Source organism: Accipiter gentilis, chromosome 20 (genome assembly GCF_929443795.1).
Source record: "Accipiter gentilis chromosome 20, bAccGen1.1, whole genome shotgun sequence".
Taxonomy (NCBI): domain Eukaryota; kingdom Metazoa; phylum Chordata; class Aves; order Accipitriformes; family Accipitridae; genus Astur; species Astur gentilis.
Genome location: NC_064899.1, coordinates 4,500,412 through 4,516,217, shown reverse-complemented (window position 1 = coordinate 4,516,217; position 15,806 = coordinate 4,500,412). Strand labels below are relative to the sequence as shown.

The 15,806-nt window shown below is 36.6% G+C and overlaps 1 protein-coding gene across 1 annotated transcript in view; it reads left to right on the top strand.

The window, feature by feature from the left end:
- The window catches only part of MARCHF11 (membrane associated ring-CH-type finger 11), a 31,567-nt gene extending 16,421 nt beyond the window's left edge, over positions 1 to 15,146 (top strand). Inside the window, exons 3-4 of the mRNA XM_049823858.1 lie at positions 7,240 to 7,432; positions 14,640 to 15,146. Coding sequence (XP_049679815.1) covers positions 7,240 to 7,432; positions 14,640 to 14,962 — 516 coding nt within the window. The 3' untranslated portion in view covers positions 14,963 to 15,146. The remainder of the gene's footprint in view (positions 1 to 7,239; positions 7,433 to 14,639) is intronic.
- Positions 15,147 to 15,806: the final 660 nt, after the last annotated feature.

Sequence of the window (15,806 nt, the reverse complement as noted above, 5' to 3'; positions counted from 1 at the left end):
AAATGTCCTAATAATTTCCCAGAGAAAAAATATTGTAAGATGAATACCATTTTCATCACAGCTCTGCTTGTGGTCTCAGATCTTGATTCTAACATAATTTAAAAAATCAAAAGATAAAATGTGAAACTATTTTGCTTAATAAGTAGTAAGATTTTGAAAGGTGAATGTAACAGAATGTGAAGATTTTGTTCATTGCTCAGGATGTCCAGGCTTTGGGGCACTCAGAAATCCGAGATGCATCCACTGTAGGTGTAGATCATAGAATCCACTCCAAATCTACCCTCTTTCAGTTTGAAGCCATTACCCCTTGTCCTGTCGCTACATGCCCTTGTAAAAAGTCCCTCTCTGGCTTTCTTGTAGGCCCCATCAGGTACTGGAAGGCTGCTATAAGGTCTCCCTGGAGCCTTCTCTTCTCCAGGCTGAACAACCCCAACTCTCTCAGCCTGTCTTCACAGGAGAGCTGCTCCAGCCCTCAGATCATTTTTGTGGCACTCCTCTGGACCCTCTCCAAGAGGTCCATGTCCTCCTTATGTTGGGGGCCCTGGAGCTGAACCCAGTACTGCAGGTGGGGTCTCACAAGAATGGAGTAGAGGGGGAAAATCATCTCCCTTGACCTGCTGGTCACGCTTCTTTTGATGCAGCCCAGGATACGGTTGGCTTTCTGGGCTGCAAGCACACATTGCCGGGTCATGTTGAGCTTCTTGTCAACCAACAGTCCCAAGTCCCTTCTTCTCCTTGGGGCTGCTCTCAATCCACTCTCTGCCCAGCCCATATTTATGCTTGGGATTGCCCTGACCCACATGCAGGACCTTGCACTTGGCCTTGTTGAACTTCATGAGATTTGCACGGGCCCACCTCTCAAGCCTGTCAAGGTCCATCTGGATGGCATCCCTTCCCTCCAGTATGTCAACCGCACCACACAGTTCGGTGTCGTTGGCAGACTTGCTGAGGGTGCACTCAATTCCACTGTCCCTGTCTCTGACAAAGATGTTAAATAATACTGATCCCAATATGGACGCTTGACGGACACCACTCGTCACTGGTCTCCACCCTCACATCAAGCCCTTGACTGCAACTCTTTGTGTGCAACAATCCAGCTAATTCCTTATCCACCAAGTTGTCTATCCGTCAAATCTATATCTCTCCAGTTTAGACAGAAGGATGTCATGTGGGACAGTGTCAAATGCTTTGGACAAGTCAAGGGAGATGACATCAGTTAATGATGTTCTACTCAGTCGTGTACATGCAGTAAGCCAACACTTCCAGGAACTATCAACTAAATTGCTTGTGTGGTGCATGGATGGACAGTATCTCCACAGTAAATGTTATGCTTTCAGATTGTCCCAAGTAAAATATTGGTACAGCCATCCAAGCAGACTGAGAAGTTACATACAAAACTATCTGTATTCATGAGCTTTCTGATACATGAAAAGATAACGGGCATTATGACTACAGGCACTCTATGTGTTAATAATTTATCAAAATAGGTAAGCATTAATGGTGAGCTGCAATTTTTGTGGCATTGATTCTTTTTTTAAAAAAGACAAATAGAAGCCGATAGCCAAAAATGGTATTTCAAATATTTGTTTCTGTGAGTATGTACTCAAAACTACGCATTTTCTATTCAGGCTGGCCAATAAGTTAACAATATCACTGCATATTAAATCATGTAGTCAATGTGTGCTTACTGCAAAACATGTTAGAAAAGACTACTAAAAAGATAAAGGAAGGAACAGGCATTTCAAAAATGGTTTGTTGGACCTAAATCATTGCATTCTTTTGCTTCTGTAAGAGTTTTATTCATATGTACACAGATTGCAAATCCTATTATGCATCATGAATGACAGTAGGAAAAAACTTTTTCTTGTCAGAGCTGTCTGATTCTAGCAATCAGAGCAATTAGAGCAATCTAACAAAAACTTTTTGAAGTCATATAATTGATAAGTCTTCAGGTTAATCATGTTATGTTATAACAGGTCACTGCCAGCTATTTTCAGTTACTTTCACATAAAATATGCATTCCAGAATGACGAGGGGGAATGAGAGGCTTCAGTCAGCAGTGTCCATAATAAGCTGTGTTTCTGAGAGAACGGAGTAAGGTAACCCCCAACATGTCTTGGGTTTAAGGAATTTTGATGGATTACAAACTGGGACAGTTGAAGCTGGTACACATTTGGGGAGTCATAATGAAATTTCATATGTTCTTTATTAAGGATGTAGGAAAACCTGTAGTTTCACTGCAGATATTTTTCATGTAATGTATTCTAAGTACAAGCACAGTCAGTACTTTTTAGATCACTTTCTGCTATGTATTTTACAATAATCAATGGGCTTTTACAAGGCACCATTAAAAAAAAGCCAAGTTAATACTGATTTATCTCAAAGATGAAAGATCTTTGAATATTGTAGCCATCTTTATGTTAGTAAGAATTTGCAATGTAACTGTATTAACTTTATTCTTTAACAATTAGTCCATCAAAGCAATATGTTTCTTTCAAGTTCTGGAAGTCTCAACCTCAAAAAATAAGAAATGGTGCAGTATTTCTGCTTGACAGAGCCCTTAGAAGAAAAGAGGAGCAGTGTTTCTGGGGTCAGTATTAGAACTATAGTGTACCATTAACGTACTAGACTCGCAAATGATTCATGAAAGGAAGAGCAGTGGTAAATAAAAGATTAAAAGAGCCAAACATAATGAAGTGTCAGTAGAAGTAAAAGTATAGGAAGTTTTCAAGGGAGAGACAGTATTATATTAAAATCAGAAGCATGAATTATATTTTGTTTATGAAGGCACCATTTTCAAAGGAAGATTTCATCATCATTGTATATTAAAGTAAAATGCATTCTTTTCATGGGCAACAGAGATGGCACAGTATATCCTAACACCACAGATATAATGGGAAGGAATGTGAAATGGGATCCTATTTCATAGAAATTTAAATGAGACATTTTTTTCTGAATCTGAAAAATTACTTACAGTATTACTATAGTTCTCTAGATACAAAATATTTAACATTTTCTTTCAATTTCTAGTTTTTAAGCAAAAATGGTAGTCTTTTGCATAATATTTATTTTTTAGGTTCATGTAATTTACAGAAGCTAAAGACTGTATATATCTTTTCTTACTTGGCAGAATACTTAGCTAAAAGAACTGTTACTGGTTATGGAATGTGTAGTCAGCAAATGACAAAAACAAATTGGGAAGTCAATATAATTTATAATCATGAGCAATTGAGTTGTGAGACAAGTTATATGAAGAAAATGAGAAACTTTTATGGAAATAATGGATTTAAATTATGACACACTAATAATGAGATCATTCAATTTAATTCAGTCTATTAAATTCTAAATGCAATTTCTCAACAGTAACTATCAGTGAATTATTTTTACTACATTATTTCTGTAACCTCTTTATTGTCAGCCGTTAATTTGACATTAAAAGGTGAAGTGATTATAACAAACATGTAACAGGGCGTACAATAAGGTAAAAGCTTGTGAGAAATCAAATAAAGTTTAACAACTGGCTTGTGATGATGTAAAAAGAATCTTACTCTTAGAAAAAGAGTCTTCTGTTCCTGGATGTCTGTCAGAGTGTATACTCACACATACTAGCTATGCTGTGAGTAAGACTTCAGGCAGAAGAAAACAGTGTGACCACAACTCCAGTTCCTCTTCACAAGCCTTGTTATGAAATGCAGTGCCACCAAACAATACAGTCCGATGCAGTTCCTCTCATTGCCTAGTGGCTAATACGGTCTGTGGCTTAGTAAAGGACTGAACCTTCCAAACTGATTTATGTGTGAATAATGTCGTAACTCCTGAATAACTTCTTCATTATGTGAAGAATATGCCTGTCTCAGCAAGATCCATTCGCTTTTTATAATTTGTACCCAAACTCAATAAAACTTATGGGAAAAAAATCAAGACATTAATTTCCCAAGAGGCAATCTCAGACTGTTTGGAATCAAAACTGACTGGGGCGGGGGCAAGGAGGAGGAAATTTCAGTTGAGGTGGATTAGCCATCAGGAACATCCACAGTCATCTTGCCATTAGCGCTAAGGAGGGACATACATGGAAACCAAGGTCCCCAAACTGACCACATGTTAGAGCTTCGTACCAATCCATCCCACCCTATCACTCTTAGGGTGTTGGATTCTTACAGCAGACTGCCTAGCAGTGGGAGGCAAGTTACCAGCTTCGCATAAAACTTTCTGGGCCTTCCATCTCATGCACACAGTTCTTCCTCCTCTGTCTACTGTGGGATCTCATCAATTAGTTTAACTTGCAGATTACACTACTAGGGAGGAAACTTTCCTAAAATGTTTAAATTGCTTGGTTATTGATGACCTTCATATTGAGGAAGGTGGAGGATTATGGTTTCTTTTGTAGAAGAAAGGCAGTGTATACCACAAAGGTCAAAGTAGATGAGTAAGAGAAGAAAATATCCAACGCCCTTTAGGCATTCTTGGTTGTTTTGTTTTGTTTTGTTTTGTAACTGTTCTTTGGTTTTTAAGGCAAAGGAGTTAGGAACTACAATGTGTGGAATGCTTGTGCATTTTCTCAGTAATTGGGATGGCTCCCCTTCCCAGTTGGTAGCATGCTAATATGCGGAATCTTTGGAATTACTGAATTTATTGAGGTTGAGACATTTAGTTGCTTGCATTCTTGACAGACAATCTGATCAGGAGAAGGGGGGAGGATCATATCTGTTTCTTAGGACATTTCAAGGTCAAGCTTTTCTAGAAAGAAGTAGTTTGGGGAAAGCCAACAAAAGCCCTCATGAGATGGAAAAAGATGGTAGGAGTGGTTGATTCTGGTTGGGAGTGGGAGATAGGAATAGAAATTGGTTGTCAGACAACACGAGAATAAGGGATGGGCTTTATATCTAGATGACATGCTACATTACATATCCCAAATGTTTGGACTACTTTTCCTTCTGTTCAGTGCTATCTTTACAGAATAATTATGAGCAATCTAAGTTTAAAAAAACCAAACCAAAACAAAAATCCTGAAGTGAGTTTAGGGACTTCTGCATTGCTGAAATTGCACTGTGAAAGATCTGCTGTTTATTTCAGTGATATAACAGTCTTTTAAATTTATTGCCAGCTTCTTCCATTAATTTGACAGTTTAATAATTTGTGACAGTTAAAGCTTTACTTCATGTAAATGTACTTTGATTTTGGGCATTCTGAACAAATTTATTACACGTCTGTCTCACACTGATAATGAAGGAAGATAGAAGGAGATACATAACCAATAGCATTTTTGACAGTTTTCTGCCAAGTCACACTATGTGGCTTCAGCTGAGAAATGAAAAATAATTTTGTTGAACGAAACCTTATAGAGTCTAAAGAAAGTTCTATGAAATTCAGTCTCAACATTTAAATCCTGTATACCAGTAATATCTGAGTCATGAGAAGCTCACACCATTCTGTCACGCATTACTTGTTAATGACCTTCCTTGACCTTATAAGAAAAAATTCTAACAAAGGAAATGAGTATCCATAGTTGGTTTACCATAAAAAGGGTATTATTTAATATGAATAGCCCTATTCCATACCCTGAAGTTCAATGAAATAGCTAGTATGACTTTAATAAGTTCATTATAAAAGGATAGTATTTCAAGACAGACAACGTACAAGTTGTTATACAGCTATCTTTTTGTACTATTATATTCAGAAGGCTGCAACAAGAGAAGGTATGCAGCACCAGATGTGCAAATTAGGCAACAGTAGAAAAGTTAATGGAAAAAGCTGAAAGAGAAGAAAGGGCCAGAGGACCTCATTGCTCACCCAGGCTCTTCACAGTGGTACTTGGTGGGAGGAAGAGAGCATAAGCTGGAACAAAAGAGGATCGGACTGGATTTAGAGAAAAAAATGGTTTTTAAGCAAAACATTCTTCAGCCTGAGGACATTCAGGAAGTGGAACAGGTTGCCCAGAGAGGCTGAACAGTCTCCATGCTTGGAGGCTTTCAAGGTGTTACTGAATAAACCCCTGAGCAACCTGGTCTGATCTCATCGGTGACCCTGTTTTGAGCAGGAAGTTGAACTAAGAGATCTCCCACAGCCCCTTGCACCCTGAACTATTCTATCAGCATCATCCTATGGTCATACAGCACTGGGTACCCACCTGCTGGTAACAAGAGAAAACTTTCATAAAGTAACAAGAAAAAAAGGAAAAATTATTGCCAGATGGGAAAAGAGGTAATAAAGCCCTTACTGCAGTAGCTTTCTCCCCCTGTTCCCTATTGCAGCTGTAGAAGGGGGCAGGTACGGTCAAACTTAGGAACAGGAAAGAGGGCAGTCTACAAAGTGTGCATACTAGCTCTGGAATAGGTGATGGGGCTAGACTGGAGAGTCTGCCAAGCTAATTTGGACAATGATGGCCAAGAAAGACCATATATGTTAAGGGTAACCTAGAATGCTTTTTTTCTTTATGCTGTGTTTTGCTTTTGTGACTCTGTTTTAACAGAATTTTATTTCTATTCTTATCTTGACAGAATTCAGTAAGCATACTCCTTTATATTTAAACCTTGTCACACCTTAAATCTGAGCCACCTCACATACGGAGGATACAGCCTTCCCTGGAAAGGTGGACATAATTGGGGTGCACTGAAAAGAAATGTTTGTGCTACCTATATTTAGGGCTTCTCCTGAGTCTTCAGGTTGCTTCCACACTAGGCTGCAGGTGTCTCTTTGTAGTGTTAATACTGGTTTACGCAGAGAAAGCCAACTCCCTTGGTATGTCTGGAACTTCTTTGATGAGCAGCAGGAAAGTGGAAAATGGCTTCAGATTTTAGGGGGGTGGGATAGAAAGGAAAGTTGTCACTTTCAACTTGTCACACTAACATAAAACATACTTAAGACTGTCTTCCCAATGTTTTTTTTTATTCTGTTCATTAGCTTACAAATATGAAAGGCTGAGTTCCATTCCTAAGACTAAATCTTTTTCTGCCTATGTATTCAAAACAAATAAAACCATTAACTCTTCTGAAGTTCACAGCTAGATGGTGATGATAGTGATGCTGAAGGGGATGGGGAAGCAACTATTAGTTTTACTTTAACTAAAAGTGAAATAGGAAAAAAAAAGATGTAAAATGTCAGTATCGAGGATATTAGTAAAGATCTATGAAGATATGTATAAATATTAAAATAATTTCTGATTTCAGGAAAAAAAGTGGAGTTGAATGTACAATCACAGAAAATAACTTTTTATCTTATACAACTTTGTTTCTCTTTTAGTGGCAAAGCATTACTATAACACTGGTTGAGAAAGTGCAGATGGTTGCTGTAATCCTAGGATCTCTGTTCTTAGTAGCAAGTGTGACTTGGCTTCTATGGTCAGCCTTCAGCCCTTATGCAGTATGGCAAAGAAAGGACATCCTTTTTCAAATCTGCTATGGAATGTATGGTTTTATGGATCTAGTATGCATAGGTAAGCTCAAAATCTTTAAACAGCACAGACTGTGGTTTAAGACTGTGACTATAACTATTTTTCTAATTGGTCACTCTAATTGATCACTCCCGTTCTTTGCAGATTTATTCTCAGCTAATACCTTTGGCAAATACTGCTTTTTACAGTGTTACAAATACTGCAAAGAGAGAAGAACCAAAGACGCTTTACTGTCAGATTCATCAAAGTGTCTCTCCAAGATCTTAGTGGTGAGAACAGGATCAGTTTCAATTTCCTGAAAAATCACAAAAAATAGTGACGTTCAGGAAGTTAAATGGATTAAAATAACAAAAACATTATTAAAATAATTAGTAAAATTATGTGCTGTCATGTCTTCTACTGATGCCACTTTGCATTAGATTGTACCATCATGAAGTGCAGAAGCATCCCTTGAAGAGGTCATCAAACTATATATCCTAAATTAAGGTCCACAGACTTATACAGGTCACTGTGCTACTAATAGAGGAGAACAGAGAAGACAGGCATGAGTTCTTTGTACATCATAAACAGTTACGAAACACTCTAATAGTACTAACTGTAGTAACTTACTTTACTATTAAAAAGCCTCAAGTCATCTAACTCTAGCTGAAATCTTGTAAAAGAAAACACAATTTAATGCAAAGCTCTTTTGACCAGTTTTGAAATTTCTGAAAATACACTGGACCCAGAAATATTTAAATAGAAATCCCGTTAGCGTTTGATAAAACAACCTTGAATTGATTGTTAGAATAGATATGATTATTTGCAGGGAAAATTCAATAATCGTAGTAAACATTAAACCACATTCTTAGAATCGCAATCCAAGAAAATACAGAAGTCAAATGCTATCTGATGTTTGCTTTGAGATTCCTGAGTGATAGTTGTTGATGTTATCCCAATCTCATATATGGGAATTCAGAAGGACAGTGCTGAATTCTGCTCAGTAAGGTGCAAAGAAACAGAGTAATTCCTAATATCAAGGCTTTTGCTCCAACCATAAAGCCGTATCATCTTTTATTGAAACTATCCTATTACTGTAAAGGTATTTTACATTTCAGGTGGATTACCAGTTCTGTTTATTTTGTAATTTTTCTAAGAGAAGCCCACTCTGGAATATTTAGAACACAGGCTTTCTTCTGTGAATCCAAATTTTCTCAGACAGAAAAAGGAACAGAAGCTAGGTGTCTAATACTCTGGGCAAGTGCTCAGCCTTTAAACAAAAAAAAGGGCTCAGCTACATGTCCTCTTACATGCTGATTCCTGAATCCCACTTTTTCTGGCTTAACACTCAATATTGAGGTTTTTGCTTTTGTTTAAAAAAGCATGAATTGAAGACAAAATGTGCTTCAGGTATTCTAAAAATTTCATTTGTATGAAATTCTGTTTGGTTTTTTTCACAAAGAGTACAACTGCAAAAAATTTACTTTGGTATGCATCAACTAGTTGGAATAACCAGTTATTTCAAACTATTTCCATTTCTTTCCATTTGTTTGACTGTTAAAACGCCTAAACCAAATTAATCTCAAAAACAATTGAGAACATCTGTGGGTGGTCAGAAATATCAGTGTCTTTATCTGTAGAAGTAAACTCTTGGAAGGCGAGCCTTCAAGAGATTGGAACATGCAGTTATGTAGCTGCCTTTCAAGCCAGCCAGGCTCAAGGCACCTCTGGACTGGAAGCTACCGAACTAAGATGTACCTCACATGGCTATGGAGCTTCTAGCCCAACTGGTACCACGCAGGAGCAAAGTAGACATGCAGCTGCCTTCACCCACCAGATAAAATTACTTGCCTGTAGTTACATAAATGCATATTTTATAGTCTTACCATAAATAATACATGGGAAATTTTATGTAAAAATGACTATAATTAAATGTATTTGGACACTGTTTTGTAATTACAAAGTTCAGTGCAGATATGACTTAACAGTTTACTAAACTGTATCTGGAAATTCGGAAAGCTGCATAAAGGAGGTTTGGTAGTTGCAGAATTCTGATGATCCAGATCCATTCAGCCCACTTATGCTGCATATAATTTCAACTAATCTGCATTCTGTAAGCTTGTCAGACCAGGAGTTCTTGTAACTCCTGAAAACATTTATTAATATATTCAACTCTATTCAATTGTATCTTTTTCTTTCATCATGAAGTGAGGGATTTTAGATTGATAATTTTAATTTATTTCAAACACTCAAAAAGTTCTTTAATAGATGGATGTAATTATTACTCATGAATGATTTTTAAAAACACTAACCCTCCATTATGCTGATGACTTCCCAAAGGCATTAACATATGATTTTACCATTGCATGTTATATATAATCTCTTACATCATAAAGCTTGTAATGCTGACAGCCAGCCACAGTTCTGACTTAGTATCTCCTGTCCTCTCATGTGTGTTTAGTCATCCATGGTATTCTCTTAGTTCTCAACAGGATTTACAGTGAGTAGTGAATACCTATACTCCCACTGGAATCTCTCTTTATTTCACTGAAAAATCTAAGCAGACATAAGGGTTGTCCTGTGCAGCACATATTTCAAGACAAGTGCTTAAGTTACTGGTGGTATGACCAACACTTACTCCAATTGCCTTCCGTTATGCCTCCCTATAGCTTTGCATAAACTATGAAAATTTTTAGTCATTTTTTGAAGTGTAACTATCTGTACTTTTTGAGGGGTTTTGTTGTCATTATTTTTAAAAGCAGTTTGCCTAAAGGTTCTGACATATTTATATGACATCTTTGAAAACTTGCATGTCTTGTTTTCCCAATGATTGATTTATATACCATACGTAGCATACCACCCACTTTCTTATCAAGTAAATTACATGTAACTTGTATTTTAATTCTTGGTCTTGTTTTACTTATCACCAAAAGAAATATCCCAAAGATTAAAGATCACCAATATAATATGTTCTATTCATTCCAGTGTACACATTTTATTGATATCCATTGTTCTCCTTGTTCTACTCCAAATATTTCCAGAATTCTTCCTAACAAACAGAATCGTTTTTACTTATCAGTGTTAGTTTCAACCCTACAAGTCACTAGTTTATACTTTTCTGCATCTAAGCTGGGCATAAAGCTGTTCTCTTTGAAACTTGCTGATGGTAGAAGTTTTCCTAAGGCAAACCTTGAACATTCTGATCAAGTAGAACTACTGCCTGTGAAACCCTGAGCTACTGCAGTGATAGTGCTAGGATCAGACCATCCATAGTGCTAGGATCAGACTATCCATATAGGGATTACCAAAGGGAGTGAGTTCATGAGTTAATATGAAAGGAATTAATAATATAAACCCCTTATTTAGCCACTGAAGAACAGTACACCAAGCCTTTGCCATTTTACTTTGTAGACCTAGCAATTATTTCTCATAACAGTGAAGTCATATAATTTTATATATTTTCACTGGAATAAATCATAACTGCTAGTCATAAATGGTTCTAACATGAACAAAATCTCTCACAAATAATAATAACTCACTTGCAATCCCAGAACAACAGTGCAGCTCATACAGAGCATGTAACACTGTTGTAACACTGCACTAGAAACATGAGTGGTGCCAGTAGTACTACGTCAAGGGAGTAAGAGATAGGAGCCAATAATGTGAGGTGTGAGTAGCCCTCTGAAAGCCTCTTTCTTCCCCACCAAGGAACTTGATGCGTAGCAACATTTGTGTAACTCATTAGTTGTAAAAATGTACAGGCTGACGTTACTTATAATTAACACATCTTGCTGCGCTTAATATTTCTCTACTCAGAAAGTCTTTTTTTTTTTTTTTGCATTAGATCTAATTCTAAATAGCTTAGAAAGAGTTACATTGCTATTTTTAGAGTGGACATGTTTCACTTTAATGCTTTAAGCAATTTATTGCATATTTTTTTTATATCTGTGGGCCCTAGAACAGTATTACAACATGGCATTTTGTCCAGTGGTGAAGTCTGTTTCTGCAAAGGGTCTTTTATTCCCTGGTAAAAGTTTGTGATGTTTCTGGGAGGACCATTCCTAAATGATTATAAGTAAGATTAGTGTGATAAATAAGACAATGTTGGAACATAATAGCACCAAATCTGAACGAACTAAGACAAGTTGCCTGCTTGTAAAGACATTCAGTATGAAAAATTTCAAGTGGTCTTGTGACTCAGGGTAAGAAATCCTTTGGATAGAGTGAAAGAATCTCATGGTACTTGGCAATAAAAGAGAAGAAAATTACGATCTCTCCATAATCCTATTGTCTGGATCCCACTACAATCCCTACATCTTAGCAATAAATCCTGAAGGTAAAGTATGTCTTCTTAGAGCCTTAGGACATTGTGCCAGGTCTATCATCCCAGAACTCTGTTCCTTGTAGATACTAATTGGTCAGACCATCAGAACAGCTATCAGTAGTGACTTCTAACACATCCTCTTGGGATCATCTGGGTCAAACAAGTAATTTATTTTTTTTCCCTAGGACTGTGCAACTATGTCCTCTGTGCTGCTGAAATCATGGTATTTGGAACAAGTCAGTATTATTCATGGATTTATCCTTGTTTTCTCTCTCATACCCTCAATTCATTGCTGTGAAACTCTTAAGAACAAGGAGACCCTTTGCATTTTCTTCCAGCTTCACTTTAGTGACTACCTACTTATATTTTGAGCACAGGAACTTGTCTGGATCTGGAAAATCTCCAGCATTTAAACCTTACCCAGATTTCCTCTCGTTTGTGGTCGTGGAACTGTTGGTGCCGAGAACTTTTTTCCCCTGCCCACTGGAAAATGTCTTTCAAAGAGACAAAAGATCTATTGGAATTCTTTTGCCTCTTCTACATAGGTCTTTTTCAATCTTTAGTTTTATCAGATGGGAAATAAAGCTTTTTATGGGAGGAATTATGAAAGTGCTCCTTTTCTCCTTCAGCATTGCCAGCTCTGACAACTTTATTTCAAGCCTTGCAATATTTGATCCTTTGTTCGGTAGTTCTTTTAGAGCATGTGTGACTAAGAGCTTCCATTTTAAAGAAAACATCTTTTCTTGCCATTGTTGAAAAAACTTTGAAAACATAATTTCAATAAATCCTGAAAGCTCAAAAACAGTAAAAAAAAGCTCCCTAAAAGAAGTCATCCTACGACTTTTTCTGACTTAATTTTGAGAGGATACTTTTGACTGTTTAAATGTACTTCATGTACCTCAATGACCCTTTCTCAGCTGCTTCCTTCTCTATTCTGAAATATGTTGTTCGGGTTCCAGTGGAGTGCAGGCAGGTATCAAAAATCTTTACATTGGGGTAAATAGGTTCTCTCAATTTTGCCTCGTCACAGTCTTGAGGGAAATTGGCCAAAAGAATACTGTGATCCAGTGACAGGTAGAGGGAAAATGGTGCTTATCTCCCTTATCATTCTATAGGAAATCCAACAGAAAAAAAAGGGGGGGATCTTTGTCACAGCAATAAAACCATGGCTTATTTGGTTTGTAGATTCTGTATGTGATCAAACACATTTATCGTTTTTAAGCCAATATGGCCAGTCTTGAAACTGTGTTTATATATTAACATGGCTGCTAAATTTTTAGGACAGGTTGCTTTATTTATATATATATATATATATATCTGAGAAGATGAAGATAGACATCCTGCAATCAAGAAAATTTTCCACTAAAATGCTATGCCGATACAAAATACATTTAGAATATTTAACATTTAATTTAGTTTATATTGTGTTAGTGTTGCTGTATCGGATGCTTCAACGAATTCTAGGCAACTTGAAAGCCTTACAGAGATGCTACATTTGCTATCATGTCCTTCTGAAAGCAATCTTTGTGTTTCTCCATCTTTCAGTGTAATGATCTTTAGAAATGTGTTAGAGTAGGCATTGCTATCTGCAAATCATTGCACTTGAATCTGAGGTTTGCTGTTCATATAAATGCTTTTATCATCCTTTCTGCTTGTGTCATCTTTCTTTGAATGTCTCCTTTCTGGTATCAGTTAACCATGCTGAGAGACCTCAGACACTTAAATCACAATTTTGTTGTGTAGGAACAGGTGATATGCAATCTCCTGGGATAAAGGACTATGACCTATGACACCTCAGATCATATTATAGATGTGGCCATGTATAGGAAAATTTTAGGCAAGAAACACACTGGACAAAAAATTTATAAATGTTTTGGGCTAGGCAGATCACTCTCCTCCCAAAGCAGGGAGCCAGAGAAAACACGTGACATTGCTCAGAACTATATAAGTTACCAGGCTGGTTGAGAAAAAAAAACTAGTAAGAAGCCTCATGTGTATCCCCAGTAAATCCATATTTGAAATACTTACACATAAAGACTGTGTGTATAAATACATATGCATACATCTGAAAAATGAAGGGTTTCATTTAAGTAAATAAATTACTTGAATGCATACAATAAGCATAAATATTAACTACATGGAAGTTCATAAGTAGATTGGTCTGTTGAGGACTCCAAATAATCTGCATTTTTCCTTGAAGGACCCTTTAAAAGATTTCCTGGGTCTTAACAAAAAAGATGTTTCTCAACTTTTGTCTGCTGAATTTTGAAGGGAAAGAAGAAAGCCTATCATCCTTGCCATGCTCATCACAGTTAATAGTAACATTTAATGTCTTCTTGCTCTACTGAAGCAAGACAGGAAAGTCATTATGCTTAACAGCTGTTTCAGTTTTTCATAAATCTTCTGTGCTCCCAAGTTGAACTAAGAATGTGAAAACAGTTAAATTTGTTTGTATCTGTACTGAATTCTACAAAACACCCTTAAACAAATTTAAGGCCATCCTGCTCATTACAGAAGGTCTAACCTACTTAAAGATCTACTTAAACCAGTACAAATCTCAGTAAATAAATAGTACTTACCATGAACAAGGATAAAATAAAAAGTCAATTTACAAATCTGCCAGTAAGGTCATTTTATATTGATTTATTTAAATCTAAATACTTTATTCAGTTAGGCATGCTCAGATTATTCCAGTTTTGGTTACGCTGAGCTTTCATTCAGAACAATTTTATTACCTCTGCATGTTCCCCCCTCCCAATCTTAAACACATGAATAACCAGTTATATTTTGTATGTACAATTTATTTGAATTATGAGAGTTATAAGTAATTTAATAGGCTCTGGCAATTGCCACATTCATTACAATGTGTTACATCTCTATTTGCTCTCAAAATGGTATTCATCGACATTTTGTACAAACTTTTTTTAAAAATTTTCTTAATTTCAGGACTGATAGTACATGAAGGTGCATCTGTTTATCGAGTATTTAAGCGTTGGAGGGCTGTCAATCTACACTGGGATGTGTTAAATTACGATAAAGCCACAGACATAGAAGAGAGCAATCGAGGAGAATCCTCAGCAGGAAGGACACTGTTGTTACCACTGACTGCACTGAGAAACAGAAGTTTAGTTCATCCAACACAGTTAACCTCACCAAGATTTCAGTGTGGCTATGTATTGTTACATCTGTTCAACCGCATGAGACCTCAGGAAGATTCGTCAGAGGATAACGGATCTGGGGAAGTAGTGATGAGAGTGACCTCAGTGTAAAGATTATGCTCACTGTGCTACACAGCTAAGGATAATGTGCTCTGATGTTACAGGACTTGGGAATGTAGTTACGATAAATGGTGAAACCATTAACACTTGAAAAATATATACACATTTTTTAAAAATTTAATGCTTTTTATATGATCAGCTAAAACACAAATACATTTTTCGGGAAAAAAAAGTCTCTTGCTTTTTATATAGTCTGGTTTATTAGATCTTTTGTCAATTTGTACCTGAGGTGTATACAATATAGTTTAACTCTTAGGTCTTTGAATGATGAGGAAACTCATTTTTAAGTAAAAAAATATATTTAAATGTATTTTCTTAAACTCTGGCTTTAATCCATTACTGTTATTTTTCCCACTCTCATGAGGATTAAACTGAACAACCTTCTTCCAAAAAGAAAAAAATGTTGACACAAGTCAAGTATTCTTCCTTTTCTGTCTTTATTTTGTTGTTGTTTGTAGCTCCGTTCAGGTGTGTGAAAGTAAGGCATATATTGTCCCTTGCCTTTAAGCAGGAAGTCCCGTGGGTGTTCTACAGAATGTAAGGGAAGATGTGAACTCTTCTTTTCTTTTAGCTCTCCCACATGGATGTGCAAGATGTCAGACACAAGTACGACACAGGCAGAGGAAGAGTCTTGCACTTCGTCTCGAGTCTCTAAGATCTGCCGAGTGCTGGTGCTGTGCCTGTGCACAGAAGTGACATTGCCTTCCAAGCAGTGATGCTGAATTTAGCAGCCTGTGAATTTCTAGTACCATTCTAACTACAGCCTATTGGCATCCCATATTTTTTTTAAAAAAAGAAGAAATGTACATTACAACTTCTGGAATAATAATAAATC